This window comes from Drosophila nasuta, chromosome 2R (genome assembly GCF_023558535.2).
Source record: "Drosophila nasuta strain 15112-1781.00 chromosome 2R, ASM2355853v1, whole genome shotgun sequence".
Taxonomy (NCBI): Eukaryota; Metazoa; Arthropoda; class Insecta; order Diptera; family Drosophilidae; genus Drosophila; species Drosophila nasuta.
The window spans coordinates 10,187,250-10,213,179 of record NC_083456.1 but is presented as its reverse complement, the minus strand read 5'-3'; the positions used below and the strand labels follow the sequence as shown (position 1 = coordinate 10,213,179).

Below are 25,930 nucleotides of genomic sequence, written 5' to 3'. Positions count from 1 at the left end.
CAGTTTCTGTTTCAGTTGCATTCGAGCTGTGCGCCATTGTGGTGGTGCTTGATTCGGCGTCGCGGAATACGTGAATGCTTGTCGTGCTTGCCAGAATACTCATCATAAAGAGACGACGGCTGGTGTATTTTACGCACGTGTTACAACATCGAAAGCTTCAAGTGGTTCCCACTCGATGAGCAGAAGCAAAATAATTAACAGTGCTGTGAACTTAATCAAAGTGTGATAAAATAAAACAATTAATTTAAGTGTACCACTCAATACATTTAGCTGGGTATGTGAATCAAGCGACCAGAAAAAATAAATATGTGCATTTGTATGTCATTTGATTATGTAGCAATTTGCCTTTGCTTTACGTCATTAATGTCTGATAATAATTGTCTTGCCGTTTGTTTCATGTTTTCACCAAAGTTTTCCATTTGTCGTCCGTAGACAATGCGATATTTTTAAGCACGCCGCAAGCTGCTTTTTTCACTGCATTCCAATGCCAACAACAACCCCCCGGCGAAATAATGCCATTGACTCCAAGGTGCCCGCTTCACTCCCCTTTCGATTCCCTGTAAACGTTAACAACCACTTGCCTGCGCTTGCCGGTTTGTTAGTCAGTTTTCGTATTTCACATTATCGTTTTGCTGATAATTATCAATTATATCATCTGACATACATATAGAATTGTGCGCTGGTTTTATTACTTGTATGCTCATTTATTAGAAAAATCTAATCCCGTTGGCAATCTGTGTCTTTTTCGCCATTCATTTAGCAAGCTGTAAAACAGAACAACTGTGAAACAACTGTTGCTTGTACTTCTGATGTTGTTGTTCTTGTCAAATGAAAAACGAGAGAGAGACAGAAATAGAGAGAGTAGCACACACATTGCGTGTTGAATTCAACACATTTTGGTGTGGTGAATACGCATTTCGACAGCTTTTTCGGCTGCCAATTTGTTTTCACGCGTAAAGAGACTGAAGCTCTTAAAAATCATGAAAAATATTAAATTTGAATCTGAAACATTTTCATCGCCACCATTTTGCAATTAACTTTCTGTAATAAAAATGCAATTATTTATAATTTGCTATCAATTCCAGAGTTCATTTTGATAATTATGTGCACAGCCTAATTGCAGTTTGACTTCAACTTAATTATTTCTTCTGTTTATTTATTTGCAAAGGCAACAAATATAGTTTTATTATAACTCCCTATATTATTAAACACGACATATGTAAATGTAGTTTATTATAAAACATCCTACTGACTTATAGAAACTATTTAAACGTCAATAAGTTTTCCAATTAATCGAAATGAATTATTAAGCGCTTCTCAGAATTAATTGAAATAAAAAGATAGCAATTTAAAGTTAATAAAAGTCAGTTCAATTAAATGTAAGGGCCTGATATAGTGCGACAGCACTTATAATACTTTATCATCGTCCCACACAATCAAATTGATCAGTCTTGATTGAAACAAAGTGAACGCACTATGAATCTCCAACCCTATAAATTAGAATGTTTTTATATTGCCTTATAACTCAACTGCATTAAGTGAATTAACAGTCTTGTCGCATTGTACAGCGTTTTGCAAACTTCAAAGTTTCGACATATTTCACATACTGTTTAACTTTTTAACTTGTTGGTAGTTGGAAAAGTTTTACTTGCAAAAGAACCATTTTAGAAATGTGGGTCATCAGGTTAGGTTATTGTCAGGAACTTTGGGCATGCATCAACTTTCAGAAGCGCCATTTAGACAGCTTATCACACACGAGCTGCGAGTGCAGTGGATGTACGCTAATTAATAAAAATTATGATTATTGTCATAAGAATTGCGAAAATTGTCAACGTCGTTAAATCAAATTTGATTTATGCCTAGGTGTCTTCATCTTATCAATTACAGACATATGTATGTGCATAAACATAAAACAAATAAACAACTAAGTGAACGACCGATACGCATTGGACCATTTAGAGATACATTCATAGCTTTAAGCTTAGAGCCTCTTTAGTCTGGCTAGATAATGTTGAACAAAGTTCGTATTTATCAAGTTAATTTCACTTTTATCTGAACAAGAATTATTTTTCTAATACTTGATTCATATCGCAAAACAATGGACTTGCAATCAAAACACTTTCTGCAATCTGAGAAAGTAAGAAGCAATTAAACAGCTTTATAAATAAGTTGGTAACGCGACCTGTTTACTTATAATGAGTACCGACTGTTTCGTTTTACGAGTCTGGGTCTGCAGAATTCACTAATCGCACCCGCTCAATGGAATGCTCGTTTTTCAGCGTTGAGTCGTTAAACAAGCTTGGAAATATGAAAAGTGTTAGTTATGAATAAAGCGGTACGTTTAGACCACACCTCACCACAGTTTCCAATGAGTACACAGAGATATAACATATTAATAGACCACGATTTATAGTCAAACTCAACTTAGTTGCTTTATTTCCTTACTCATAGAAAGATAACATTAACTACCGCCTCCAAACTGTGTCGATTAGACATTAGTTAGACGACTATCAGTATAAAATATTGTGCACAAGGTCGCTTAGTTGGTTGGGGTAGTATGTAGTAGTATTGATAAGGAAATTATAGAGTAGACGTCGTATATGCTGAGAGTCACGATGTTGATGCGGTTTACACCCAGGCTTTATTGCAAAGATGTGCCAAATTAGGCGTACGTCGCTCGCCATAGATTATTTTGTCTTATCAACAGAAGAATTTATACGATCATTGTGTATTTCAGCCGCAGGTAACTGCATTCCCCATTCCATGACAAAATGGATAGCAGCGCCAAGCCGGAAAGAAAGAATCCCCGACAAAGGGCAAACATATTATCGCAATTAATATTTGCCTGGGCGGTGCCATTTTTGTATCGTGGATCGCGACGGGGTCTTAATACAAATGATCTAACGGAATGTCTGAAGGAAGATCATTCAGAGCAGCTAGGAGATCGTCTCGAAGAGTACAATATTAGCACAAACACTACGAAATCCGTGTTAATTTTAATATATTTGTAGTGAATGGTTCAAGGAGCTGGAGCGTTCTCATCGCAAATCCCACAAGCCCCGTCTGCGAAACGCATTGTTTCGTTGTTTCCTTTGGCCAACGATTGTCAATGGCATCATGAGCTTTGTCTACATTGTAATCAAGTGAGTTTAGTCTGGCAACACATTTATTTTTGTGTTCTTAATACACGGACTATTTATTGCAGAACTCTTATACCCGCTGTGCTGGCTCAACTATTGATGCAGTTCCAAAGGACAACTTCGCCTGTTCTGGCAACCAACATTACCGAAACCTTGAACCGCACTGTAAGAGCCGTGACCAACTTTGGATCATCAGAAACTGCAGGCAATTCACCCAATGCTATAAATAATAATGATCCGATCAAAGAACATATAAGGGATGTCATTACCGGCACCAATCAAACTGAGCTGAGTACATTTGAGCAGGCCATTTTTTATTTCTGGAAAGATCTTTATTGCCTTGGTGGAGTGTTGGTGGGATCCACACTAGCTTGCTGCTTCCTTATACATCACTTGGATCTAAGGCAACGCCTGATTGGAGCTAGAATGCGCATTGCTTGTTGTTCTCTTATCTACCGAAAGACCCTGCGTCTGTCTATGAAGTCGGCGGGTCAAACGCCTGCTGGTTACCTCATTAATTTGCTATCCAATGATGTAAATCGCCTGGATTATGGATTCATTTTTATGCATTGGATCTGGATAATGCCCATCCAAGCGGTGCTCACTTGTTATCTGATCTATTTGAGAATTGGCATCCCGGCCTTAGTCGGTGTCGTCGGATTGCTACTAAAGACGGTACCACTGCAATCGGCATTGAGTAAGCTGACTTCGGTGCTGCGAATGCGGATTGCCGAGCGAACGGATGCAAGAGTGGGAATCATGAATGAGCTGGTGCAGGGCATACAGGTAATCAAGATGTACGCCTGGGAAAAACCTTTCCAGGCGGTCGTTGCGGAAGCCAGACGATGCGAAATCAAACAGATTCGCTATGCATCCTACCTGCGTGGTTTCTACCTCAGCACAATGGTTTTCACGGAGCGATCCACCCTATATATCACGCTCGCTGCAGCCGCTCTCATGGGTCAGCAGATAACTGCGGATTTTGTGTTCTCTGCCGCCAGCTACTACAACATCCTCCAGTTGGTGGCCGCCATTTGGTATCCCCTAGCAGTTACCTTTGGTGCCGAAGCTTTGGTTTCTCTGCGGCGTGTTCAGGCCTATCTGCTGCAGGAGGGACGCGACGAGAAGGTCCAGGGACTGACTCATAAACAGCAGCAGGATGGAGGCGATACACGAGCTGTTGTTCTAAAGGACGTGAATGCCACCTGGGACTTAGAAAAACCCCTTCGTACACTACAAAATTTTAATTTACAAATCGAAAAAGGTCAGCTGTGTGCAGTCATTGGTCCTGTCGGCGCTGGAAAGAGCTCACTATTCCAGTTGTTGCTCGGCGAACTGCCCATTGTGGATGGCGGAGTCGTGATTCAGGGCGATCTTTCCTATGCCTCGCAGGAGCCTTGGCTTTTCACCGGCACCGTCCGGAATAACATTCTCTTTGGGGAGCAATACGAACGTAAGCGCTATCAGGATGTGACTCAATGCTGTGCTTTGACAACGGATTTCCAGCAATTGAGCAATGGCGATAAAACGCTTGTAGGAGAACGTGGAGCTTCATTATCCGGTGGTCAACGTGCTCGCATTAGTTTGGCTCGAGCTGTCTATAAACCCGCTTCCATTTATTTGCTAGATGATCCTTTGAGTGCTGTAGATGCTCACGTGGGAAGACATTTGTTTGATGAGGTAATTGGACCACGTGGGCGTTTAGCACAACAAAAGGCAACGCGCGTGCTTGTCACGCATCAAGTGCACTTTCTCTCTGAGGCCGATTGGATTGTCATTGTAGATCAGGGTCGAATCCTAAGGCAAGGAAAATACGAGGATTTGATCAATAGTGAGCTCGACTTTGCAAAGTTACTGGAGCGACCTAAGGAGACTGAGACTAGTGCCATTGGCAACTCCTCATCCAACACGACGCTAAGTCTACAGGATGAGTCCGAAGATGATGATGACATACCCTATATCGATGGAGCACCCTACAGTTACCAACCTATTCGAAAGCACAGCAACTCTACGCAGGGCACTAAATCGGTAAGTAAAAACCAAATTTCTGATGAACTGATTTTAAATTGGGAACGATCCAACAGGTCAACAGCACTGATCAGGCAGATGCCGATGAAGATGACGAGGAATTAGCTGAGGCTCAAGCTTCTGGTGGTGTGTCGGGTCGTGTGTGGTTTGAATATTTCAAGGCCGGCAGCACTTTACTCAGTTTCAGCTTCATGGTCTTGGTCATGCTATTATCCCAGGTTGTGTGCAGCAGCTCTGATTACTTTTCTAACATCTGGACCCAGCAAGAAGACCTGAGATCTCGTGGAGAAGCTACCAGTTTCACCACCTACGAATGTATGTACATCTACGGTGGTCTCATTATTGCTGTCGTGGTGATGACGACGTTCAGAGGATTCCTCTTCTTCAAGACGTGCATGCATGCCTCGAAGGTGTTGCACGATCGTATGTTTAGCAGCATTTTACATGCCGCAATGCGGTTCTTTGATACGAATCCCTCGGGCCGCATTCTCAATAGATTCTCTAAGGATATGGGCGCCATTGATGAGCTGTTGCCCCGTGCTATGATGGACTTTATACAGATTGCTTTGGTGATGTTTGGTATATTGATTGTCATCTCTGTGGTTAATCCAATCTTGATAGCTGCCATGCTGATTGTTGCTGTTATCGATATGCTTATCCTGAAGCTGTATTTGCGTCCGTCTCAGGATCTGAAGCGTCTGGAGGGTATTTGCCGTAGTCCTGTGTTCTCGCACCTCAGCTCATCTCTGATGGGACTCTCAATCATACGCTCGCGTCAGATGCAGGACGTGGTGGCCAAGGAATTTGATTTACTCCAGGATGTACACAGTAGCGTCTGGCAATTAACGATGGCGGCGAACACGACATTGGGACTCTGGCTGGACTGTGTCAGTTGCGCTTTTCTCGCTGCTGTTACATTCAGCTTCATTATCTCAAGTGAAAGTGAGTCCACAGTCTCTCAATGCGATCCTTTTTAACATTACTTACTAAAATATATTCGTATTTATTTTCAGCTACTTATAGCGGCAATGTTGGCTTGGCTATCTCGCAGGCAATGATACTCACAGGCATGGTGCAATATGGTGTCCGCCAGGTGGCCGAATCCTTGCAACAAATGACTAGTGTAGAACGCGTTCTCCAATACACGGAACTGGAGCAGGAATCCTCAGAACCCTTCGGTAAAGAGCCATCTCAGCAGTGGCCCACTCTTGGACAGGTAGAATTCCGTGACTTGAGTCTACGCTATGATCCCAGTGGCTCAGCTGTGCTTAAGCATCTCAACCTGACCATTGAACCTGGCTGGAAGGTGGGCATTGTGGGTCGCACTGGAGCAGGCAAATCGTCGCTGATAGGTGCACTCTTTCGTTTGGCATACATTGAGGGTGGCATTTACATAGATGGCATAGAGACGGGCAGCATTTCGCTGGAGACGCTACGGACTCGTATATCCATTATTCCTCAGGATCCGGTACTCTTCTCCGCCACCATTCGCTATAACCTAGATCCCTTTGAGCGATATAGCGATGCAGAATTGTGGCGATCTCTGGAAGATGTCGAGCTACGCTCAGCCATTCCTGGACTCGACTTTATGGTCACCGAACGTGGCAGCAACTTCAGTGTGGGTCAGCGACAGTTGCTCTGCCTGGCACGTGCCATTCTGCGCAACAACAAGGTTCTGGTGCTGGACGAGGCCACTGCCAATGTGGATCCACAGTAAGTCAATAAATAAATTTAATTAACATACATAAATTATATGTGAGTTTTTCTTACTTTTAGAACTGATTCGTTGATCCAAAGAACAATTCGTGTCAAGTTTCGTCATTGCACCGTTCTCACTGTGGCACATAGATTGCACACGGTCATGGATTCAGAACGCATCATTGTTATGGATGCCGGCAATGCAGCGGAATTCGATGTACCACATTTGCTGTTGAAGAAATCTCGTGGAGTGCTGAGACAGATGGTGGAAGCGACCGGCGGAGAAGCCGATGCTCTCAAGAAGATTGCTAGCGACTCTTTCAAACGGATGCAGGAACAAAGAGAAGCACAACGAGCAGCCGAGGGGCAGCAGGAGTAGAAACAATTGTGAGTGGGTCAATTAGATTCGCATTTACCCGAAATAAAAAGAAGACTTTCAAGTTTTCTTTTAAAGTCGTACCAAAATGATATACCTAAGTTTGTAAGCGAGTACTTATGTTTGATATTCTGTAGTGTAGTATGATTTTTGTCGGTGTCCAACGTACAGGTAAAATAGTGAAAGTCTCTAGATGTACTGCCTTATATACATAAGCCTTAAGTATAAACAGCAATTTATCACATAGAATACAATGACAAGGTTGAGTCAACTGTCACGAAATCATTAAAAATATGGAAACATTACATATTTATTATATGTATATCGAAATACCCAACGAGAACTCAATATTATGAGTTTATTATTGTTTATGGGTGCTATAACTAAGCATACGATGCAAAAATAATATGAAATTCAGCGAGTTTTTCACAAAGTCCAAAATATGCATTAGCTAGTATTAGAAACTAAACAAATCTTTAAATTATACTCCGATCTAATCGGAACCACAATCACTCTGTGAACTCTGTACTTGAAATACTTAGCTAGAAAAACTGTTTGCAACATTAATAATTTTTTATTACAAATATACATACATAAATAATTGATAATTACATTGCATTCGTCACTTTTGTTTTCAATATATAATCAGATTAAAAGGTAATATAAATAATTTTCTGAAGAATTTCGGATCATTTATGTGCGGTTTTTGCATTACGACTCGCTGATCCCCGATCAGCTCGCATACTCTGTGACTCATATGGAATTGGTGGCGTTCCATCGGCATAATTAACCGCCGAGATGTGACTGTCCATCGAGAAGAGCTGCGAGTCCGAGCTGTGCAACGTGGCACCAGCCTCATAACCGGTAGTAAAGGAGCCTACTGGTGTGGACGTCTTTTGCCTGTCATTGGTTGCATTTGTGACATGTGTGTGGCCACCTGGAGTTGCAGGTGAAGTTGAACCTGATAACGAATCAATGACCGACTGCAGAAATTGGCCTTTCAGTGAATCGTCGGTGCCGTCGGAGCCACTGACCATCCGTCTGCCGCGTCCGTGCTTGAGAAGTTCCTTGGTAAGAAAGTCTCGCAAATTGAGCGAACGTCCCATTTGACTGACTTCTTGTGGCGGATCTTGGGACAAGTTTTCACTGGATCTGTGAAAAGATGTCCCTGCTCTTCGTGGTTGTCTTTCCGACTCGGATGAGCTGCTGTTGGAGTGCAACTGTCGTTCTTGTTTTCGTTGATGCATGCTCGGATTAAGTATTCCTACGTGTTGAATGCTAGGCTGCTCTATATCTGGATGTTGCAGGCTTCGTTGATGCATGCCAGAATATTGCCTGCTGTGATTCTGCTGTTCACTTGGAGCTGGACGCTGCTGGCGCGCTTGCTCATGCAGCGAATGCGACAAGTGTTCGATGCCGCTCTCATCAGGTGCAGTTGCACTGGCATTGGGTGGAACACTTTCACGTCGCGTGCTGCTAGCCACGTCCACATCGCTGGGCGGACCTCGCTTGAACGAGGCCTTCAATAAGTGTCGTTGACGCAACTCCGCTTCAACGTTGAATGAATCGGTGCTATCCAAGCTGGCGCTATCAATCATGTCGCGTTCTTCCGGCGGCAGTCTTGCCATTAGCCTTTCCATATATTCGTGTCGTGGAGTAAATTCACGAACGCTGACATGACTCAGACGCATCTCCTTCATCATCTGCGAAGCTGTCAACGATGGTGCTGGTTCCATTGAAGTTCTCCCTGTACGAATACGCAGTTGAGTAGAGGAAGTTTCATGTAGATACTCCCTGATGCTGGGAAACTCACGGTAATCTAGGCGCACACCGGCTTCCCTAATACTCTTGATGAGCTCATCGAATTCATGCTGTAAGCGCACACTTTGATTGAAATCCAATTGAGAGACATCCACATTCAGTTCGCGTGCATACTGCTCAAAGGTGGGAAAGGGTATTGGCTCAACCTGGGCAGCAACAATATGCGACTGCGCTGGCGTATCAATTTCAGTAATGGTGGACAACTCATGCGCCATTTCCTCGGCCGCCAGCTGTGGACTGTAACGACGTATTGTGGCTGGCGGCGCCTTGCCACGACGATGCGTGCCTGGTTGGCTGGATGAACCCAATGACAAGGGCTCTGCTTCGGGCAGCTCCTGTTGTCCTAAGGCAGTCATGGGCCGCGATACAGAAATGCCACTGTCCAGACTGGCGCCCGTTGACTTGTGCTTCTGCAGGGGCAACGGCAGCGCTTCAGAGTTGGATTGTGTGGCATCGCTACCTTCGGACATAGTGCGAGAACCACCTTGTTCTAGCTGTTTCTGTCCATTTTCGTGCAGCGGTGGCAAATCGAAATACTCGGTGGAGTGACGCTCTGCCTCGCTAGCCGAGGTCAGAGTTACCTCTACCAGTCGATTCTTCTCGCCACGCACCTTGGTTATCAGCTCGGTTAGCTCGGCTATGCGCTGTGTACAGTTTTCGGTGAGTTTGGCATAGCGTTCAACATGACGTGCTGCAGATTTGTCACTGCTGCTGCTCACCTCGTTGATGACTTGCGACTGCGTCTTCGATGTCGTCTGAGACTGAAGCTTTGATTGCGTCTGTGTTTGGGATTGTTTTTGCGTTTGTATCTCTGAGGTTCTTGAGGTAGTTCTTAACTCATTGATGGCCATCTGTTTGCTCTTCATCTGACTTGATAGTAATTGAGCCAAAGATCTGGCAGCACTTTCAGTATCGGTTGCAATGGTCACTGAGCGTCTAGTATGGCCTCTTTGGCTGGTTTGAGTTTGATCTTTCTCTGGCTGTGATTGCGATTGTGGCGCTTGATGCTCCAGATTCTTTTGCTTATGTTGCTGCTGAAGTTGCATCTTGCTGGCTAAACGCTTCATCCAGATTTCATCAAAGACTTCACTTGTGTGTTGATCTGGAATTTGTTGTTGTCTTTGCTGCTGCTGCTCTTGTTCCCGTTGCAGCGTGTCCTCCAGTTCGTTAATGAAACTGCGATTCTCCTGGATAAAAGCTTGGACACGTTCCATACGCTGTGAATTAATTAATGTATCGTCTGCCGTCGGACCAGAGCTTATATTACCTGGCTGATTGACTATAGAATCAGCAGGCGTCGATACATCCGAACTGCTTACGCCCAGCTGATTGATTGCACTTTGCGACATGGTCAGTAAACGTTGCACATAATGTGCAATAATGGGATTCAAGGGCTCAGCTTGACTTGTGGCTACAGTTGGAGTCGGAGGAGGTGCAGTAGCAGCAACAGCTGCTCTAATATTCTCATAGTTAACGGGAGGCAACTCACGATACGCTGTAGAATTTGAATCAATGGAGTTCTGGCGTTGATTCAATGTCACTTCCGCCTGTTTTTTTTCAGTCGACAATGTGCTGCTTCCAGTTGAAGACGAAGTAGTTGGTTTGCTGGGTTCTGTGGTTCTTGCTTTCCTATGGGATTTGCCCTTAGGTACGCATTGCTTAACTGTTCCATCGCTGCGTACCTTAATTATGATTTCATGTGTGCCTTCATCGCTGTCCTTTACCTGTCGCTCTTTTTGGTCGGCCAGCCTCTGCTGTTGTCGGTACAATTGTCGTAAGCGCTGCTCAAGAATTGCTTCCTTTTTCTGCAATTCCATCTCGCGTTCGTCAAGATTGTGTGTCATGTCGATATTCAAATTAGCACGTTCTTGGCGTATCGAATCAATAACCTTTTGCGCATTATCGCCACTCATGTCCCCAGCTTTCAATTCGTTCAGCAACTGTCCACGAATCTTGTCAATTCGTTGCAGCAAATTACGCAATTTCATCGACTTTGCAGACTTACTGTGAATGCCTTTCAGCTCGGTACGTAGCTGCTTGCTCTGATCATCCACGTAGTCGAGCAGTAAGGAGCAGCAGCTGGCAGTGTCCACTGCATCATCGCCCTTGCCTAGTGGCGGATCGCCAACATTGATGGCATATGGCGCATTTGATTTTGTGTGATGACACTTTCTTGGGGAATTGTGATTGCTGGATGGCCGCACCTCGGGACAGGTTACAATCGCCGGCCGCAGCAGCATCTGTTCCATAACCTCGTTCATCTTTTGCTCTCTACGCGAAGCCAAGTCCGCATAGCGATGACCAGCCACAAAGTTTGCCTGCGAAAAGTAAACAACTAAATATAAAAATGGGCAATACATTTATATACTCACATCACTAGGAAGCAACTGAGGTTGTTGCTGCGAAAGCGCGTCCAATTTCTCTGTTAATTCGGCGCAATCTCGACGTACTTGCTCCCGCTGCAACGCTTTCTGTCCACGCTGTTCAGTGACTTTGCTGCAAATTTAATAATAATTAAAATCAAGTAAAAGAAAGGCTTGTTTATCGATCTACCGTAGCTTGTCGAGCTCCTGCTCACGCAGTTTACTGAGCTGTGTCTCAATGCGTGCATGGTCCATTGCATTGAGATGTGATGCATCGGGCACATTTACTTGCACCGACTCCTCCGGCGCCTTATAGTTGCGGGTGTACTTGTTATTGTGATCATAGAACTGCACACGGCCCGATGTGTTGGTCTCCGCACCAGGTTTCTGACGCACTACATAGCTGCTAGTAGAGACACTTGAACGTGTCGTGGTGGTGGTTGTGGTGCGTGGGAGTGGTGGAACCACAGTGGCGCTATTGCTGGAGGCTTGCTGAGTAGGTTGTGGTGCAACATAGTTGCTTGTTGTTGGATACGGATGCATGGGATAGGCGTAAGGCATCATGGGAGCCGCATAGCCAGGCATCATGGGCGGACCATAAACAGCATGTGGTGGCATGGGTTGTGGCATATATGGTGGCATGGGTTGCATGGGAATAGGCTGGATGGGCAGCTGCGGCTGTTGATGAGGTTGTATTTGCTGCTGAGGTACTTGCGTGGCTTGGTCCTGTAGAGGCGGCTGTGACTGCAAACGCGACAGCTCGACGGGCGGCTGCTGTTGCACGGTTTGCACAGCTGAGCTGCGTTTGATGCCCGCATCGATGACTTTCGCTGGAGGCGCCTGCTTGACTGGGTTTCTTAGCGAAGAGCGCTTTTGGACAGGCGCCTGTTTGGGTGAAGTTACTACTGCTGGTGGAGATGAAGTTCTTTTGGGCGACGTAGTGTTCGTTTCAGTTGTTATTACACGCTGCACAGAACGTGTCGGACTGGTGGTCGTCGTTGTAGGTGGCTCGTCCATCGTGTTGCGATGCACCAAATCTGAGATTTGCGTGAAGCGCGGACGCGAAACACATTTCTTAGTTTGGCGAACTGGACTGCTGCTAGGACTGGAGCGCACAACACGACTGAATTGACGATTGGTTTGCATGTGCCGATCGTTAATCTCAATGCCATTACGTGTGCAAATCTCCAGAGAATCTTCACTTTCTATGTCTACATCGAGAATGATGGGCGGCGTCTTTTGCAGTTGCCGCCCGCTGCTGCTGTTACTTGGGGCACATTCAATGCGTTGCGCTGCCTCAAGCTGCTCATTATCCCAGCTGCAATCGGAGAATTCAGCGGCATCCTGACACTTGTTTTTCCCAGGACATTTCCATGACTTGCAACATTTTTTATTCTCTTTGCCCTCCGTTGTCTTTTGCACTGGTGTCTGTGTGCCTGCAGTGGCACGCCCTTCCACATTGAGGTCCCTGCCTCCTGTGGAACGTTGCACATTTGCTGGCGTGTGTTTCACACGATTTGTGGCCGCAAGGCGACGACACTTTTTCATGCGTTCGTTTTGCTGCTGCTTTTGCTGTTCACTTTTCTCGATTTCCACAAGGGCGGCTCGATGGGCGGCGCCCACTTGAAATACTGCGGTGCGGTAGTCCTGGTGTTTTTTGGCCATAACATGCTCGCGCCACACATTCAATTCTTTTTGCTTGACGCTTTCCAGTTTTTGTACTTGCCGCGTCTTTTCGGCTGCAGTCTCTTGGCGTATGTGTCGCGCTATATCATTCGATTTCTCGCGCACCTATGCAGTGTTTCGTAATGTTGTAAAAAGAGCATGTAAACAATTGATATTGCGTCTTACCTGCTGCAAACGAGTTATGCGACGCTGATGCTCAAGATCTTTTCGAACCCGTTCGGGATCGGCGAGCACTTTATGACGCAATCTGACATTTGTTTCTATTTTACCATTATCTATTTTTACCGACATACTTTATTTACAATATACGCAATAAACACTGATAACATGCACAAACATTTAGTAAAAACACTTATTGGAGGTGATAAAAAATCAAACACAACGTTCAAAACAAGCCAACAAAAAAGCGCAAGCGCAGACACCAGCGTGACCGTGGAGTAGAATTACAAATATCCTAATTTACGACAAAAATGATCTGACTACTACTATTGCCAGTTTGGCCACACTTTGCATGCAATAGCCCAATTTTTTTTAACAGCCTTTCGTTTGTCTCCACAACTAACGGACAATTAGAACATTTTGTTTTAGATTTGAGAATTATTAAATTAGAATGGATATGTAATACTAGTTGGATTTTCAAAATATTTGTTTCTCTTCAATACAAATTTGTACTTCACACGGTCTTACTTTTTCAATCGTATATCGATAGGGCTAACAGATTAATCGTGTTGACATGCCACTGCAGCTTCATAAAAAAAATATATCGTATATCAATACAAGCAGCTGTTTGGTACCTTTTGTTTTGATTACGAGATTTTGTCACTTGCAACTTATTTTCGAAATTGTGAAATTATAGAAATGGCTTTCGTGTTGCGCCAACTGGCAAAACCTACCCTCCAAAGGTAGCTATAATATTGGCCCATCAAACAGTATTACATAAACATTAACTACAGAAATTTGTTGGTATCGACGTCCTCACTGCGCTATGCCGCCAAAGACGCCGCCTCCAAATCTCCGACAACAATTGCACCCAGCATGACAAACCCACAACAGCAGCTGATAGTGAGCGATAGCTGCCTAAAACGTTTGCGTGAGATCTGTCTGGACGGCTCCTTTCTGCGCATCACCGTCGAGGGCGGCGGCTGTTCAGGATTCCAGTATAAATTTGATTTGGACACAAAGATGAACGAAGACGATCTACAGTTTGGGGAGGAGAAGGCAAAAGTGGTCATTGACACAATATCGCTGGATTATTGCAGTGGGGCAACAATAGATTATCATAGCGAACTAATTAGAGCAGGATTTCGCATGGTGGCCAATCCCCAAGCAGAAATGGGCTGCTCCTGTGGCTCGTCGTTCGCAATTAAATTGTAATTAACATACTCAGTACGTTTCTTGTTGTTTAAATTTTAGTGAATTATTTAAAACATACATATATAAATTTATATATTCAGCTATATACAATACACACATTGCATTGTGGGGGTTTGTTTTGCCATGTAAACGGTTGGTTATTCGACATTTTTTCATTATTGCTTTGAAAATGACTGCACAAGCATCTCCAATAACTAACCGCACCAAAAGCAAAACAGCGACATTAGATGCTCCACTGTGGCCTGGGTACTTTTGAATGGGGAACGCGGCAAGGCATACATAATTCTACAATTCAATTGCCGGCCGCCAATTGCTCACTTAAGCTAATCACTTGTTCTGTCAGCACGCTGATCTGCTCCTCATAGTTAATACGTGTCGTGGTCTGTAAATCACATAAATATTCAACAAGGATTGACTTTGATATTGTAATAAATTCCTACCAGTTCTTCCTCGAGCATTTGCAGTGCCCCACCCAAGCTGGACTGTTGCTCATCCTTTGATTTTAGTTCTTGCGTCGCATTCTCCAGGCAAATCTGCAAATGCATTGCCTCCTGCTCCGACGAACGCAATCGCGACTCGGCCAACGCTTTGAGGCGCAGCAAATCTTCGTATTTTCTACTGAATACACTGTAGATTAACTGTTCCTTCGTAGGCGGCTCGAGGGGCTCTTGTAGCGAATCGCGCACTCGCTGGCTACATTTAGTTTCGAGGCTACAAGGCTTAACGGTGACGCCAGCAGCAGCTGTGCTGCAGCTGCAAATGCTGCTGAGATCCATAATGGGGTTCGAATTTAAGTTGGAGTTCGAGTTGAAGTTCTGAATGACTTTTGCCGCCTCGTATTGAGCTCGCCAGTGAGCTGACTCCTTCTCCAGAAGAGCAATACGCTCCTCAGCAGTTAACGGTAAGGCGGCATTGGTATTGAGTTGATGTTGCTGCTGCTGCAGTGGATTGTGCAGCGGCGTGCTGTCGCTGCCAGTGGCGCTTAAAGCATCCTCGCTGCCCAACTACAACATAAATAGGTCATTAAACTCTTTTAACATTCATTTTAAGAGGGCGGTAAGGTTACCATGCTGGCTGCATCGACCAGTTTGGTTTCTAGTTCGCAGTTGCGATGTTGCAGTGTTTCGAGCTCTTTACGCAAACGTTTCTCCAGCTCGTTTTGGTCACTTGTGCGCTTCTCCAACTTGTGTTCCAGCTCTGCCATTCGTTCGGTGTGCAACAACAAATCGCGCTGCTTGTCATCGATCTGTGGGGTGGTCATAAAAATAGTACACAAGTGTGTGTGTAGTGACGTGACCTTGCACATTATTTACCAATGATGTCAGCTGCGCGTTCTCCATGATTTTCTTTTGCAACTCCTCGAATATGAGCGCCTCTTGCGCCGCATTCGTATTATGTGGCGTCTCGCTAGGCGGCTCCTGTTTGATGCCCCCTAAAAGACCACGCCTGCTTGGTTCCTTTTTCTTGGGCGCCTGTTCGTGCAGCGACAGCTCCAGCTGCAGCTGCGAGACACGCGATTCTAGCTGTTTATTGCGAAAATTCAATGAGTCTACTTCCTGCTCGGTGCGTCGTGATGATGTTGCATTTTGCTGCAATTGCTCACGCAGACTTTCCACCTTCGCCCGCTCATCCTGCACCGCATTTTTTAATACTTGTGCCTTGGCACGCATCTATTGTAGTGTGCGTGTGGGAAAGCGGATGTGGATTAAATTTGATTAAAAACGCTTACAAATTGGGGCGTAAACTGTTGCTGTGTTGTTGCCTTTACCTTTGAGTATTCGCTGGCCAGTTTCTGGTACTTTGCCTCTGACACTGAGGTACTCTCCATGCTTCCTAAATGTTCTGCCATCTAGGCAGCTGAGTCGTCGAGTCGTACACTCTTTATTTGTTTGTGCAACTGTTTAAACAAAAACACACTATTTCTTTTTCCGCTTCGAAAGTGCCAAAACTGCAAGATTAGTGCTGGCAAAAATGTGCGATATTCCGCAATTTAGCGATACTTGCTACATATCGAAGGTTTTTTAAATTCTCCAATAATCGGTTAGTCAGTTATCGATAGGCGCTGCTTTTAAAATTATAAATAGCCGTTATTTTCTGCTTTGGCTTGAAAAGTAAATCAGAAACCGTTTTCTATTTATTATCTAATTTGTTATTTAACATATATAAATTACACACATGCCAATAGAAACTAACTTAAGAATATGTTGTCAAACGGAACTTTCTCAAAGATTTTGTTTGAGAGCTCTTTGAATACGAGACCAAAGCTCTTAGAATAGCCCACCTTCAATTCATTGAAGACAGTCTCCCAGTTTTCATTCAGAAAACGATTCATACCCTCCGATAGGGTTTTGTCATTGAACAGATTTTCAAATTGCAGATAAACACGCTTTGGCTCCATTGCAACGCGATATTCCTTCAGACGCATGTATTTGACGCCATCCTTTTCGAAGGGCTCCCCGATTAAACGATGCTCGATTTTGGTATTGACCAACGTAATGTTGGCTTTGCCATGTCCCGTAATAGGTAAGAGTAGAATCCTTCCCGACATTTCGTAGTCGCCAATCATTTCAATGCGATCGGTTTTGCTATCACAGATGATTAAATGCTTGTCCAAATCGGTTCTGTCAGAAGAATGGAATGTGTTTTACAATGCGCTCGATCTATTTGTCATCCGGACTGGATTCGGAATTGGAATCTGCTAATTACCTGTACCGATGAATCTTGCTTGTCGAGATCATATCGTGCACCTTCACATTTTTCAAGGCTTGACGTAGATTAATGGGTGCGTTACCGGCATCTATAACGAGTTTCTTCACGGACAGCGGCTCCAGTGGCGGAATGCCGAATTCTTTGTTACCTGCGCATAGTTTAATGAGTTCATAATAGGTTGATATTTCTGGCTAAACGATTAATAGTTAAAGTAGTAACAGTACTAACCAGTTTTCAGTAATTGTATTGCCTGATTAACAGCATCCACCAGACACTTGTCAAAATTGGCATCGCGTTTGCACTTGGGGAAGTTGTCAGCTGCGAAAATAAATAATAAAAATTAATTGATTAATTTAAATCAAATCAAATCGGATTTGATAATGACATTGAAATCGAAATCAAAAATTGAAATCGCTTGGCCGGAAGTCCAGCTGCGATTTGGGACTCTGTAATTATAATAGCAACATATAAGCATAAATCTTAATAGCAACGATCAGTAGTCGAATACTTAGAGTTCGTTGGCCACAACAGAAACTTGTTTCATACAATGGGCTAAAAACAAATGAGAGCCGACAGCCAACATTGTTAGCTCTCAATGTCAAGACGATGCGCACGGCTATTTATCTTTGTTTTTGAGATGTGTAGTGTGAAAACAAAGCCATTCATGACCTACGGCAACATACCATGCACAGCACGATAAGTAGGTTGAAAAATATGTGTCATCGATTCTGGTTGCTGTTGGATTGCGAAGCGATTGTGGGTTAATGGCATCAAGCGGAAGTAAACTACTGACTGACAGTTGGAAACTTGTTTATCTGTCTCGCTATCGTCATATGTCATTATGTTGTAGACCAGTTTCGCTTGCATAACGATTCCCCATTGCAATTTGTAATTTTAAAAAAAAACTATACTATATGTAACAAGATTTAATTCAATAACAAAGTGACAAATTTCTGACTCTAATCGAGGCAGATATTTCTTTATAAAAATATGTATTTAATATTAATTATATTTGCGGAGGTAGGCGATGAAAAAGAAATAAAAAACAATAATAACAATAAATATGTTCAAATTTACTTAATAACAATAAAAATAATTATATTTTATTCAATATTAATCTCAGGTGTAATGCGATGAAAAGGAAATGAGATCATTGTATATGGATGGATTTACGGCAACGTATTAATTATGTTTTAGTGTTCTTTTCAGAGATGTATTTTCACATTAACTGAATTTTACAGTGGGGCAGGATGCGATAATATGCGAATAAAAAGAGTGCATTTAACCATTGCAAGGACTTTCGAATTGGGATTGTCACCCTGACGGACCATTAGAGAATATTACATTAGATGGTCAACGACCTTGAAGGGCAATCGTTTAAATGCCGTAGCTAATACGGGTAATATATTAAACACGCATAAACAATATTTATCACGTTTAAGCCATAAACAGTGTTGGTGGGCCTAAAAGCGGCCACAGCCACAGCCAAACTTGAAAGCAAATGCGCAAATGACAAATCAAATATTTTGCACTTGTTGTTTTTATTATTGTTATAGCTATAGCTATGAAGTGAGCTATACTTACGCAAATCTTGCGCGACCGTTACACATTTTGTGGTCTCCTGCGCAACGACGGCGATTAGCAGCAGCAATAAAAACGTCGATGGTTTTGACATGATGTTAAGTCAAAGTCGAAATCGGATGCAATGCGAAATTGAAATGAAATTGCTAACTGGCAAACTGGAGTTTCCCCTCCCGCTGATTGAAAATTCACGCACACCACACACGCACAAACAACTTTAGCAGCTTATCGACTGCAGCGCGACGAGATATCACAACGCAATGTAAGCGGGATGCTCCGAGCAACGGAATTTTATACTGAGCTTCAGCTTCAGCTTCGGCTTGAGCCCACGAAAGCTTCCTTCGCATATGATAAAGTTTCGATCATTACCACGGCGAGCTTTGGCCCATAAACATGTATGTTTGTATGTCGACTCTTGAATATTTATACATATATGAATGTTACTCGCCACATGCGGCAACTTTTGCTTTCCGGCTGACCACTTTAGGTAATGCAACCAATAGCCATAATTGATCATGAGGTTGCAACTTAAGTCGCTTGCTCTTGCTGCTTGCCAAAAAAAAAAACAAACAATAAACAAAACAAAAACTGTGTAAACTGTGGAAACAGGTGACGAACGGTGACCGGCAAGTCAGCAACCCCGTAATGCCCTTTCTGTTTTGTGTTGCGGTTCATTGAACCCCGGCTTTAGTGAGGTAGTCCTTAATTGGGGTGTTATTAAAAGAGCCGGTAGTACTCATAAGTCGGTTACATATGCGTCTATTGGAAAGACTTTGTGCGATTGTACGTTACGGGTTTTTGACGACACTGAAGAGCTTTTGAAGATATAAGCTTTTAGTTGAAAACTAAGGTGCGTTTAATGCATAAATACCTTCGATGTTGCAGTCAAGAAGGTAAAATATAGGAAATTAATTTACATATTAGTTTAAGAATATACCATTAGATATACATATTTTGACTACATTTCATAACGTACACTTAAATTTACTTTAATTAGGGTGTCCAATTACGAATTTAAAATTTCATATCATACATTTAACTTTAGTTATATAATTTAAAACAAAATTCTACTGATGATATGTGTTTATCTTTACTATTATTGTTTATTCCGACATTTCCTAATTAAACAAAAAATTAACTTTCCCTAAGTACTTTTCATTCTAAAAATTTACAGAATTCAATATACACATTTCTTCTTTCTTTAACATTAAATTCTTATTCATTGCTACCAGTAGCTATGTATAGAAGTGAATTGTAGCCTTACACCATCCACAAGTATTACGGCTTTACTCTAGGCAAATTACTTAAGTTGTAATGTGCAATGAAGCATTTCATTGGAAACAGAATCCCGTCTTATTTCGACACTCGAAATGCCAACGAGTTCCCATGCTAACGGCCATCTAGCCAATTAGTTCTAATCGCTAACGCAATAGGCGAGTAACGATCTATGGCGATTGGACGTTCATAAATTAAGTTTGTTGCCTAAGTCATTCGTTTTACTCATTCGACTCAAATGTGGGCAGAACACGAGGACTTCGGCGTGTGTCTATGGAAACTGTTGCAATTGTTTTTCAAATATAAACAAACGCGACGCGAGCCGGCCCGGCGTGGCGACCAGACCAGGTAACTAACGGTGGTGTTGGGCATGGGAACACTAGCCGCTGCTGGTGTCGGGGCAGCCGCGATGTACTCGATATGTGTGAGTCTCGATGTGTGTGGAAACCGGTTGCCCCGCCGCACTCAACAACAGTCGTCGCCGAACATTCTGTGAGCACGCAATCACAAATTTTGGAGCTTGCTCGCAGTTCAAAATCATTTCCAAATACTCTCTACGTCATAACTATTACAAAAGCATGAAGAGGTGCTACTGCGGACACAGCGGCGGCAGCTTTGCTGGCAGTGGCAGCATATTGAAATCAACGAGCCACATCAGCAGACGACTGCAGCCAGAGCCACCGGAGCAGCCACGACCACGCAGTGATCTGCTTTCGCTGACATCATCATCCCGACAAAGCGTGCAGCCGACGCAGTTTGTCAAACGGCCACTTCTCAGGAGCAACAATCAACCGGGGCAGAATCTGGGATTAGGTCACTCTAGCACGCAGTTGAATGGTCAGTTTAGCAGACGCAACTCGGCAACAACTACGGTGAGCCATTGCTCCAGCTGCTGCAGCTCCGCTGGCTACGCCCCACAGCTGCGGGAAAGTCGTGTCAAGGTGCTCAGCTGGGCTAGCGGGGAGCAGGCAAGTGGCAGCTCTCATAGCAACACCAACAACAACACCCACTGCGAGCACACGGACAATCGTCGGGTCTATGAACAACGCGCCTGCGCCGCCAGTCGTCTGACAGCTGAAGGTCAGGGTCAGGTTCATGTTGCAAGTAGCTGCAACTCTTCGTCAACGTCGACGTCATCGCCTTTGCCCCCAAGTTGCGACAACGAGTTGCAGCGCCTGCTCGCCTTGCAACAGTTTCGTTTGCTCAATGCCAGCGATTGCTTCAGCAGCCAGCGACAGGATGAGTTGCGTCTGCAGCGCGCCTATGACAAACTGGGCGTGGCCAGTGGCGACAGCAAGTGGCACAAAAATAGAGCCAACGAATCGCGACAGCAGCCATTGACAACAACCGCAACAACAACACCTTATGCGCTGCGACAGAAGTTGCTGCAGCTGCGATTGCAACAGGAGGAGGCAGCGGGACGTGGCACGGGAGCAGCGTGTGCACCCTTGGAACGCAGCTGTGCACTTCGCTTCAATTGCCATTAGCTGTAGATATTGAATACTTAAAAATAGATGAATGAATTGAAAAATTGTTAGCTTAATCGATCAATCAATCAAGTGACAACTCATTATATTATCATGAGTATTGATTCCCTATTTATCATCAGTTAAGTTAAAACGACGCGATTCCATTCAGATTTATTGCTAATACATATGTATTTCATTTATCATTTTAATAAAACAGTGCTATTTTGTTACAAGTGCTTCATGTTGTTTTTATTTTAATTTTTCTCCTTGTTTTTTTTTTTAATTTTTTGTTTTTTTTTTGTTTTTAACTTTTGTTGATTTTTTAGCTTCTTGCATGCATTTTTAATTTTAATTTGTATTATCATTATTATTCATATTACGTTTTGTTGTTGTCTTTTCGAATTTTCAAAATTTAATTACAAGTGATTTATATTTTGTTTATATTTAAATTTAATTTGCTTTCAACTGCTTGCAATGTTACGATGTTACATTTGATGATTTTTTTCAAATATTCTTATGTAAATCGTTTTGTTTTTCCTGTGTTTTCCGCAAACAGCTGATATTAACTATAATATTATATATTTTGTCATTACTTTCTTGTATTTTTCTTCTTTTCCTTTGCGTATATGTAGAATTCGATACAACATTAAACAGAGTACTAGAGTGTGGCTTCGACAAAGGGATCTTGGAGAAAGGGGCCAAGGAGGCATTAGCTGGACATTCAAGTTGCGAAAACTCGTTGCATTACAGGGCGGTTCATTACTTTTTCTTGGGGAGATTGTACAAACGAAACCATTTTACATAGGAGGGGGTGTTCTCAAAACGACAGATAGAACTACATATTCGATTTTTGGATGCTTGCCTTTCTTTGGGGCTCGGCATTTTACATACATGCATGCATATAATAAGTATAATACTCGAATGTGTGGCGGCCTTTTAGCACTAGAATGTTCCGACTGTTTTTAGTTGTTTGTTGTTCTTGTCACAAAATACAAATACATACAAATACAACTACACGAATGCATGTACTGTGTGTCTCATTTGCTTACAATTTTATTAAATATGTATATATATTTTTAATTATAATATGTATGTTTATTTGTTTTGTGTGTTTAAATTTGTAGTTCTTGTTGTTTGTAACCTTATCTGCCGCCTCGTTGGCGTCGGCTGAGGGCACACAGTGCCGCTCAAAAGTATGCCGCTCTCTCTTAATGCGCTTGTTTAACTTTTGCTTTTAGAAATTATTATTATTGCTCTAACAAGCATTCAATATACTTATGTTTTTTGTTAAACAAATCTTTGCTGGATTTTGCAGTTGTTAAGTTAATTATAATTATTGTAGTTTGTATTTTCGATTTCGTTTTTTTTTTTGCATTTTCTGATTTTTATATGCACGTTTTGTGTATGTGTTCGTGTGTTACATATTTTTAATCGTCAACGCATACAAGTTAAAAATATACACAATTTTTGTTGTTTATTTTAATATTTTTGGTGTAAACAATTGTGAATCTTATGTACCTTCGAGCTAAATTTGCTTGGCGTTTAAAACTAAGTAAACATTTAGTAGAAATTTAATCATGAATAAAATATAATATAAAAAAATAAATTGCGCTTAAAATACCGTACATACTTTTCATTTCACACACATATATCAAAAGCTTTCGATTCAAATTCAAAAAAATAATTATAAAAACAACATTTTACCCTTTGCTACAAATTGAATAAAACAATACAAATTGTGAAGAGAAGTTTGTGCTCTCTGCCTTGGTAGTTGTGCTATGCAAAAAAACCGAAAAGAGAAAATGCTATGCAAGATAAAATGCGATAAATACAACTTTTGCTTCTGTGTGTATGTGTGCATTCTTTTTGTACCTACTGTACGTGTATGTGTGTGTGTGTTGGGGGGTGCTTGTGATTGAGGTTTCAAAATGTGTTCGCATTGCGCAAGGAAAACTATAACAAAATAAAATTAATACATTAAGAGATATTCATGCTTATGCAGTGTTTAACACTACAATTAGTTTGAACTAAAGTGTCTCAATTTGTGAGAGTGTGTGTGTATGTGTGTTGTAATTTCTCCTTTTTTTTTTGTTTTCCAAAATGAAAAATAGGCTAATTTGTATGAATTTCTATACCCTTCTAACGTTGCTCACGATTCGATTACACATATTCGATAAAAAACAAACAATTTGCGCATTTAATTGGTATTCATTTTTGTGTGGCCGTTTCTTGTTACTGTTGTTGTTGCTACTGCTGTTGTAAATTATTGTTGTTGCTTATTTTTTCTTATTCTTATTGTTAGCGCCGCGGGGCGGTGTTAGGGGACGCCCTGAGCTGCCAAAGTTTGGATAAACAAATCGTCGTTTATCGGCGGGTTTCAATATCTGAAAGGAGCACATTAATGTTTCGTCAACCGACATCATGGCACCTGCAATAAATAAACAACGATTAGGCATGAATCATGAATATGGAAACTCAAAACCTATTTATAAATGTATGGTCTATTGAAATTTTCCATTTTTGCACAATATTCAATAGAATTAGAATGTACATATAGAGTATACAATAGATGTTATAGTTTTTCCTATTTCAGCTGGCGAAGGTTATCTCCAAAATCACAGCTAATCTCAGTTATCTGTATAGTATAGGTTATTTGCAAACAAAAACAAAGATAACACCCACAACGCCGCTGTCTAAAGTCCAATGGACCTGATCTCCCCCCTCTCACACTGATCAGTGAGTGATCACTCACCCGCATTGTCAAATTCGCCACAGTAATTAGGTGCTGAGAAGAGTGTGACCAGCTGCCGTTTGGCAAAGAATTCGTAACCATCTTCAACAACCTGATGAGCCCGACAAATGAGGTCGAATTCGTGCTTCTGTAGAAATTTGCCCACAACCTAAAGAGCACCAAAAAAGAAACATTGTTAGCATACTCAATAATAAATTAGTATTACAACAATTTACCTCTGCTCCAAATGTGAAGCTAACACCGCGATCATTTTCACCCCAGCCCATGGTATCCTTGTCGGGATCGGACCACAAGAGATCGCATAACAGGCCCTGATCTGGTACATCCGTTGGCCGCATAATGCGACGTATTTGCTCCATGGACGACAAATCAGGACTCAGGCCGCCGTGACAGCAAAAGATCTTCTCATCTACAATTGCTGCAACGGGCAAACAGTTGAAGCAATCCGTAAAAGTTTTCCATAGCTTGATGGTGTAACGTCGCTTGCATTCATCGTAAAACCTAGTTGACAGTTGATTAATCAAGAGTTAAATGATTGCGTGTGCTTATGAAATATTTAGTATGGAAATTGTATAGTATTCCTCAACTCACCCGTAGATGCGATTGATACTGGCGCATTCGTGATTGCCGCGCAGCAAAAAGAAATTCTCCGAATATTTGATTTTGTATGCCAGCAGCAGACATATCGTCTCCAAGGATTGCTTGCCACGATCCACATAATCGCCCAGGAATAAATAATTCGACTCTGGCGGAAATCCGCCATACTCAAACAGACGCAACAGATCATAGTATTGTCCGTGTATATCGCCGCAGATTTTGAGCGGCGCCTCCAGTTCCAGCAGTATCGGTTGTGATAGGAATATTTCGCGCGATTTCAGACACAAGCTTCGTATTTCCCCCTCTGAGAGTTGCACATTTTTTCCTGGACGTGCGCCACGCACTAAAAGAATGGGGAACAAAGTGGGGGAGGTATTTGAAAATTATTTACGGAACCGATTTCCAATTGGAAATAACATTAAGTTGTAGGACTTACCTTCCAGCAGGCGCGAGATAATGCTGTCAATGTTCATGATGTCGGACATGTTTCACTGGCGCTGTTTGTTGTTGTTGTGTGCTGCTGCAGATACCTGCGTTTGTATCTGTATCTATGTATTTGTAACTGCTGCTGTGACACTCTCGCTGTCTGTTTTCTTATCTCTGTTTACCTGCGTTTTTTTCTTTTTGTGCTTTTTGCTTCTCCGTTATTTCAGCCAAACAAGCTTATGTATTTTCGGTATACGCGTTATGTATGTTATTTCATCGATGCGATTGGGTGGCTCAAGGGAGGGAGGGAGGCCAAGTGAAACTGCGTGCGTCTGTGTATATACGAGCGTATGTGACAGTGTGTGTGTGTAGGAGTGTATGCTTGTGTATGCGTGTGCGTGTTTGTGTGTGTGGTCGTCAGGTAATATTGTACACTTAACAGCGCTGTTTTTTGCTGCTCCCGAGGAATTTCAGTAGTTTAGCCGTTACGCCATGTACGTTCAGCGTTTGTCACTGGTTTGCGTACGCTTCAATTGGGTTTTAAAGCATTTATTGCAAGTTATTGTAGATTTTTGCGACGTCAAGAAATTTTTTCGCGCAACCACACTTCGCCGCATCTCCATATGAATTCGCCG

General features: G+C 42.5%; 7 protein-coding genes across 12 annotated transcripts; 3 read left to right on the top strand and 4 right to left on the bottom strand.

Moving 5' to 3' along the window:
• The first annotated feature begins 38 nt into the window (after positions 1 to 38).
• Positions 39 to 7,828, top strand: LOC132785437 (ATP-binding cassette sub-family C member 4). The gene is made up of 7 exons (XM_060791538.1): positions 39 to 274; positions 2,738 to 2,956; positions 3,012 to 3,143; positions 3,206 to 5,168; positions 5,225 to 6,110; positions 6,182 to 6,881; positions 6,945 to 7,828. Exons 2-7 carry the CDS (start codon positions 2,772 to 2,774, stop codon positions 7,243 to 7,245), a joined length of 4,167 nt encoding a protein of 1,388 aa, XP_060647521.1. The 5' UTR covers positions 39 to 274; positions 2,738 to 2,771; the 3' UTR covers positions 7,246 to 7,828.
• A 9-nt stretch (positions 7,829 to 7,837) lies between these two features.
• Positions 7,838 to 13,718, bottom strand: LOC132785436 (serine-rich adhesin for platelets). Of its 4 annotated transcripts, none has more exons than XM_060791536.1 (5): positions 13,278 to 13,718; positions 11,617 to 13,217; positions 11,436 to 11,559; positions 9,783 to 11,381; positions 7,838 to 9,707 (listed from the first exon to the last, which is right to left on the bottom strand). In XM_060791536.1, the coding sequence occupies exons 1-5, from the start codon at positions 13,401 to 13,403 to the stop codon at positions 7,932 to 7,934; spliced, it is 5,226 nt and encodes a 1,741-aa protein (XP_060647519.1). In that variant the 5' UTR covers positions 13,404 to 13,718; the 3' UTR covers positions 7,838 to 7,931. The 4 variants fall into 4 exon arrangements, with proteins under 4 accessions (XP_060647519.1, XP_060647518.1, XP_060647517.1 ...); XM_060791535.1 differs by having other exon boundaries at positions 7,839 to 8,989; positions 9,056 to 11,381; XM_060791534.1 differs by having other exon boundaries at positions 7,839 to 11,381.
• A 129-nt stretch (positions 13,719 to 13,847) lies between these two features.
• On the top strand, positions 13,848 to 14,578 carry LOC132785443 (iron-sulfur cluster assembly 2 homolog, mitochondrial). Of its 2 annotated transcripts, none has more exons than XM_060791546.1 (2): positions 13,848 to 14,014; positions 14,066 to 14,578. In XM_060791546.1, exons 1-2 carry the CDS (start codon positions 13,971 to 13,973, stop codon positions 14,484 to 14,486), a joined length of 465 nt encoding a protein of 154 aa, XP_060647529.1. In that variant the 5' UTR covers positions 13,848 to 13,970; the 3' UTR covers positions 14,487 to 14,578. The 2 variants fall into 2 exon arrangements, with proteins under 2 accessions (XP_060647529.1, XP_060647530.1); XM_060791547.1 differs by having other exon boundaries at positions 13,905 to 14,014; positions 14,110 to 14,578.
• Positions 14,579 to 14,669: 91 nt separating this feature from the next.
• On the bottom strand, positions 14,670 to 16,459 carry LOC132785439 (protein phosphatase 1 regulatory subunit 21). Its single transcript, XM_060791541.1, has 5 exons — positions 16,255 to 16,459; positions 15,800 to 16,156; positions 15,553 to 15,732; positions 14,927 to 15,490; positions 14,670 to 14,868 (listed from the first exon to the last, which is right to left on the bottom strand). Exons 1-5 carry the CDS (start codon positions 16,333 to 16,335, stop codon positions 14,779 to 14,781), a joined length of 1,272 nt encoding a protein of 423 aa, XP_060647524.1. The 5' UTR covers positions 16,336 to 16,459; the 3' UTR covers positions 14,670 to 14,778.
• Positions 16,460 to 16,570: 111 nt separating this feature from the next.
• On the bottom strand, positions 16,571 to 19,023 carry LOC132785442 (protein takeout). 2 transcript variants are annotated; one of them, XM_060791544.1, is made up of 4 exons: positions 17,879 to 18,110; positions 17,424 to 17,513; positions 17,193 to 17,343; positions 16,571 to 17,107 (listed from the first exon to the last, which is right to left on the bottom strand). In XM_060791544.1, the coding sequence occupies exons 1-4, from the start codon at positions 18,060 to 18,062 to the stop codon at positions 16,675 to 16,677; spliced, it is 858 nt and encodes a 285-aa protein (XP_060647527.1). In that variant the 5' UTR covers positions 18,063 to 18,110; the 3' UTR covers positions 16,571 to 16,674. The 2 variants fall into 2 exon arrangements, with proteins under 2 accessions (XP_060647527.1, XP_060647528.1); XM_060791545.1 differs by lacking the exon at positions 17,879 to 18,110 and adding an exon at positions 18,780 to 19,023 and having other exon boundaries at positions 16,578 to 17,107.
• A 1,368-nt stretch (positions 19,024 to 20,391) lies between these two features.
• Positions 20,392 to 21,658, top strand: LOC132785440 (uncharacterized). Its single transcript, XM_060791542.1, has one exon. It carries the CDS (start codon positions 20,486 to 20,488, stop codon positions 21,536 to 21,538), a length of 1,053 nt encoding a protein of 350 aa, XP_060647525.1. The 5' UTR covers positions 20,392 to 20,485; the 3' UTR covers positions 21,539 to 21,658.
• Positions 21,659 to 22,862: 1,204 nt separating this feature from the next.
• Positions 22,863 to 25,920, bottom strand: LOC132785441 (serine/threonine-protein phosphatase alpha-1 isoform). Its single transcript, XM_060791543.1, has 6 exons — positions 25,478 to 25,920; positions 25,306 to 25,411; positions 24,864 to 25,212; positions 24,488 to 24,773; positions 24,273 to 24,420; positions 22,863 to 23,948 (listed from the first exon to the last, which is right to left on the bottom strand). Exons 2-6 carry the CDS (start codon positions 25,352 to 25,354, stop codon positions 23,797 to 23,799), a joined length of 984 nt encoding a protein of 327 aa, XP_060647526.1. The 5' UTR covers positions 25,355 to 25,411; positions 25,478 to 25,920; the 3' UTR covers positions 22,863 to 23,796.
• Between the last annotated feature and the right edge of the window lie 10 nt (positions 25,921 to 25,930).

Bases quoted from the DNA above. Each gene is read 5' to 3' on its own strand.
- LOC132785443 (XM_060791546.1), top strand. From the start codon at position 13,971: ATGGCTTTCGTGTTGCGCCAACTGGCAAAACCTACCCTCCAAAG. The intron at 14,015-14,065 runs GTAGCTATAATA...CATTAACTACAG, and splicing joins GCAAAACCTACCCTCCAAAG to AAATTTGTTGGTATCGACGT.
- LOC132785442 (XM_060791544.1), bottom strand. From the start codon at position 18,062: ATGCAAGCGAAACTGGTCTACAACATAATGACATATGACGATAGCGAG. The intron at 17,514-17,878 runs GTATGTTGCCGT...TTATTTTCGCAG, and splicing joins TACTTATCGTGCTGTGCATG to CTGACAACTTCCCCAAGTGC. The intron at 17,108-17,192 runs GTAATTAGCAGA...TTCTTCTGACAG, and splicing joins AGCAAGATTCATCGGTACAG to AACCGATTTGGACAAGCATT.
- LOC132785439 (XM_060791541.1), bottom strand. From the start codon at position 16,335: ATGGCAGAACATTTAGGAAGCATGGAGAGTACCTCAGTGTCAGAGGCA. The intron at 16,157-16,254 runs GTAAAGGCAACA...ACACTACAATAG, and splicing joins TGGCCAGCGAATACTCAAAG to ATGCGTGCCAAGGCACAAGT. The intron at 14,869-14,926 runs GTAGGAATTTAT...TGTGATTTACAG, and splicing joins AAATGCTCGAGGAAGAACTG to ACCACGACACGTATTAACTA.
- LOC132785436 (XM_060791534.1), bottom strand. From the start codon at position 13,403: ATGTCGGTAAAAATAGATAATGGTAAAATAGAAACAAATGTCAGATTG. The intron at 13,218-13,277 runs GTAAGACGCAAT...AACACTGCATAG, and splicing joins GCATAACTCGTTTGCAGCAG to GTGCGCGAGAAATCGAATGA. The intron at 11,560-11,616 runs GTAGATCGATAA...TTAAATTTGCAG, and splicing joins CAGGAGCTCGACAAGCTACG to CAAAGTCACTGAACAGCGTG.
- LOC132785440 (XM_060791542.1), top strand. From the start codon at position 20,486: ATGTGTGTGGAAACCGGTTGCCCCGCCGCACTCAACAACAGTCGTCGC.
- LOC132785441 (XM_060791543.1), bottom strand. From the start codon at position 25,354: ATGTCCGACATCATGAACATTGACAGCATTATCTCGCGCCTGCTGGAA. The intron at 24,774-24,863 runs GTGAGTTGAGGA...ACTGTCAACTAG, and splicing joins AGTATCAATCGCATCTACGG to GTTTTACGATGAATGCAAGC. The intron at 23,949-24,272 runs GTGAGTGATCAC...TATTTATTGCAG, and splicing joins TGGCGAATTTGACAATGCGG to GTGCCATGATGTCGGTTGAC.
- LOC132785437 (XM_060791538.1), top strand. From the start codon at position 2,772: ATGGATAGCAGCGCCAAGCCGGAAAGAAAGAATCCCCGACAAAGGGCA. The intron at 5,169-5,224 runs GTAAGTAAAAAC...ACGATCCAACAG, and splicing joins CTACGCAGGGCACTAAATCG to GTCAACAGCACTGATCAGGC. The intron at 6,882-6,944 runs GTAAGTCAATAA...TCTTACTTTTAG, and splicing joins ACTGCCAATGTGGATCCACA to AACTGATTCGTTGATCCAAA.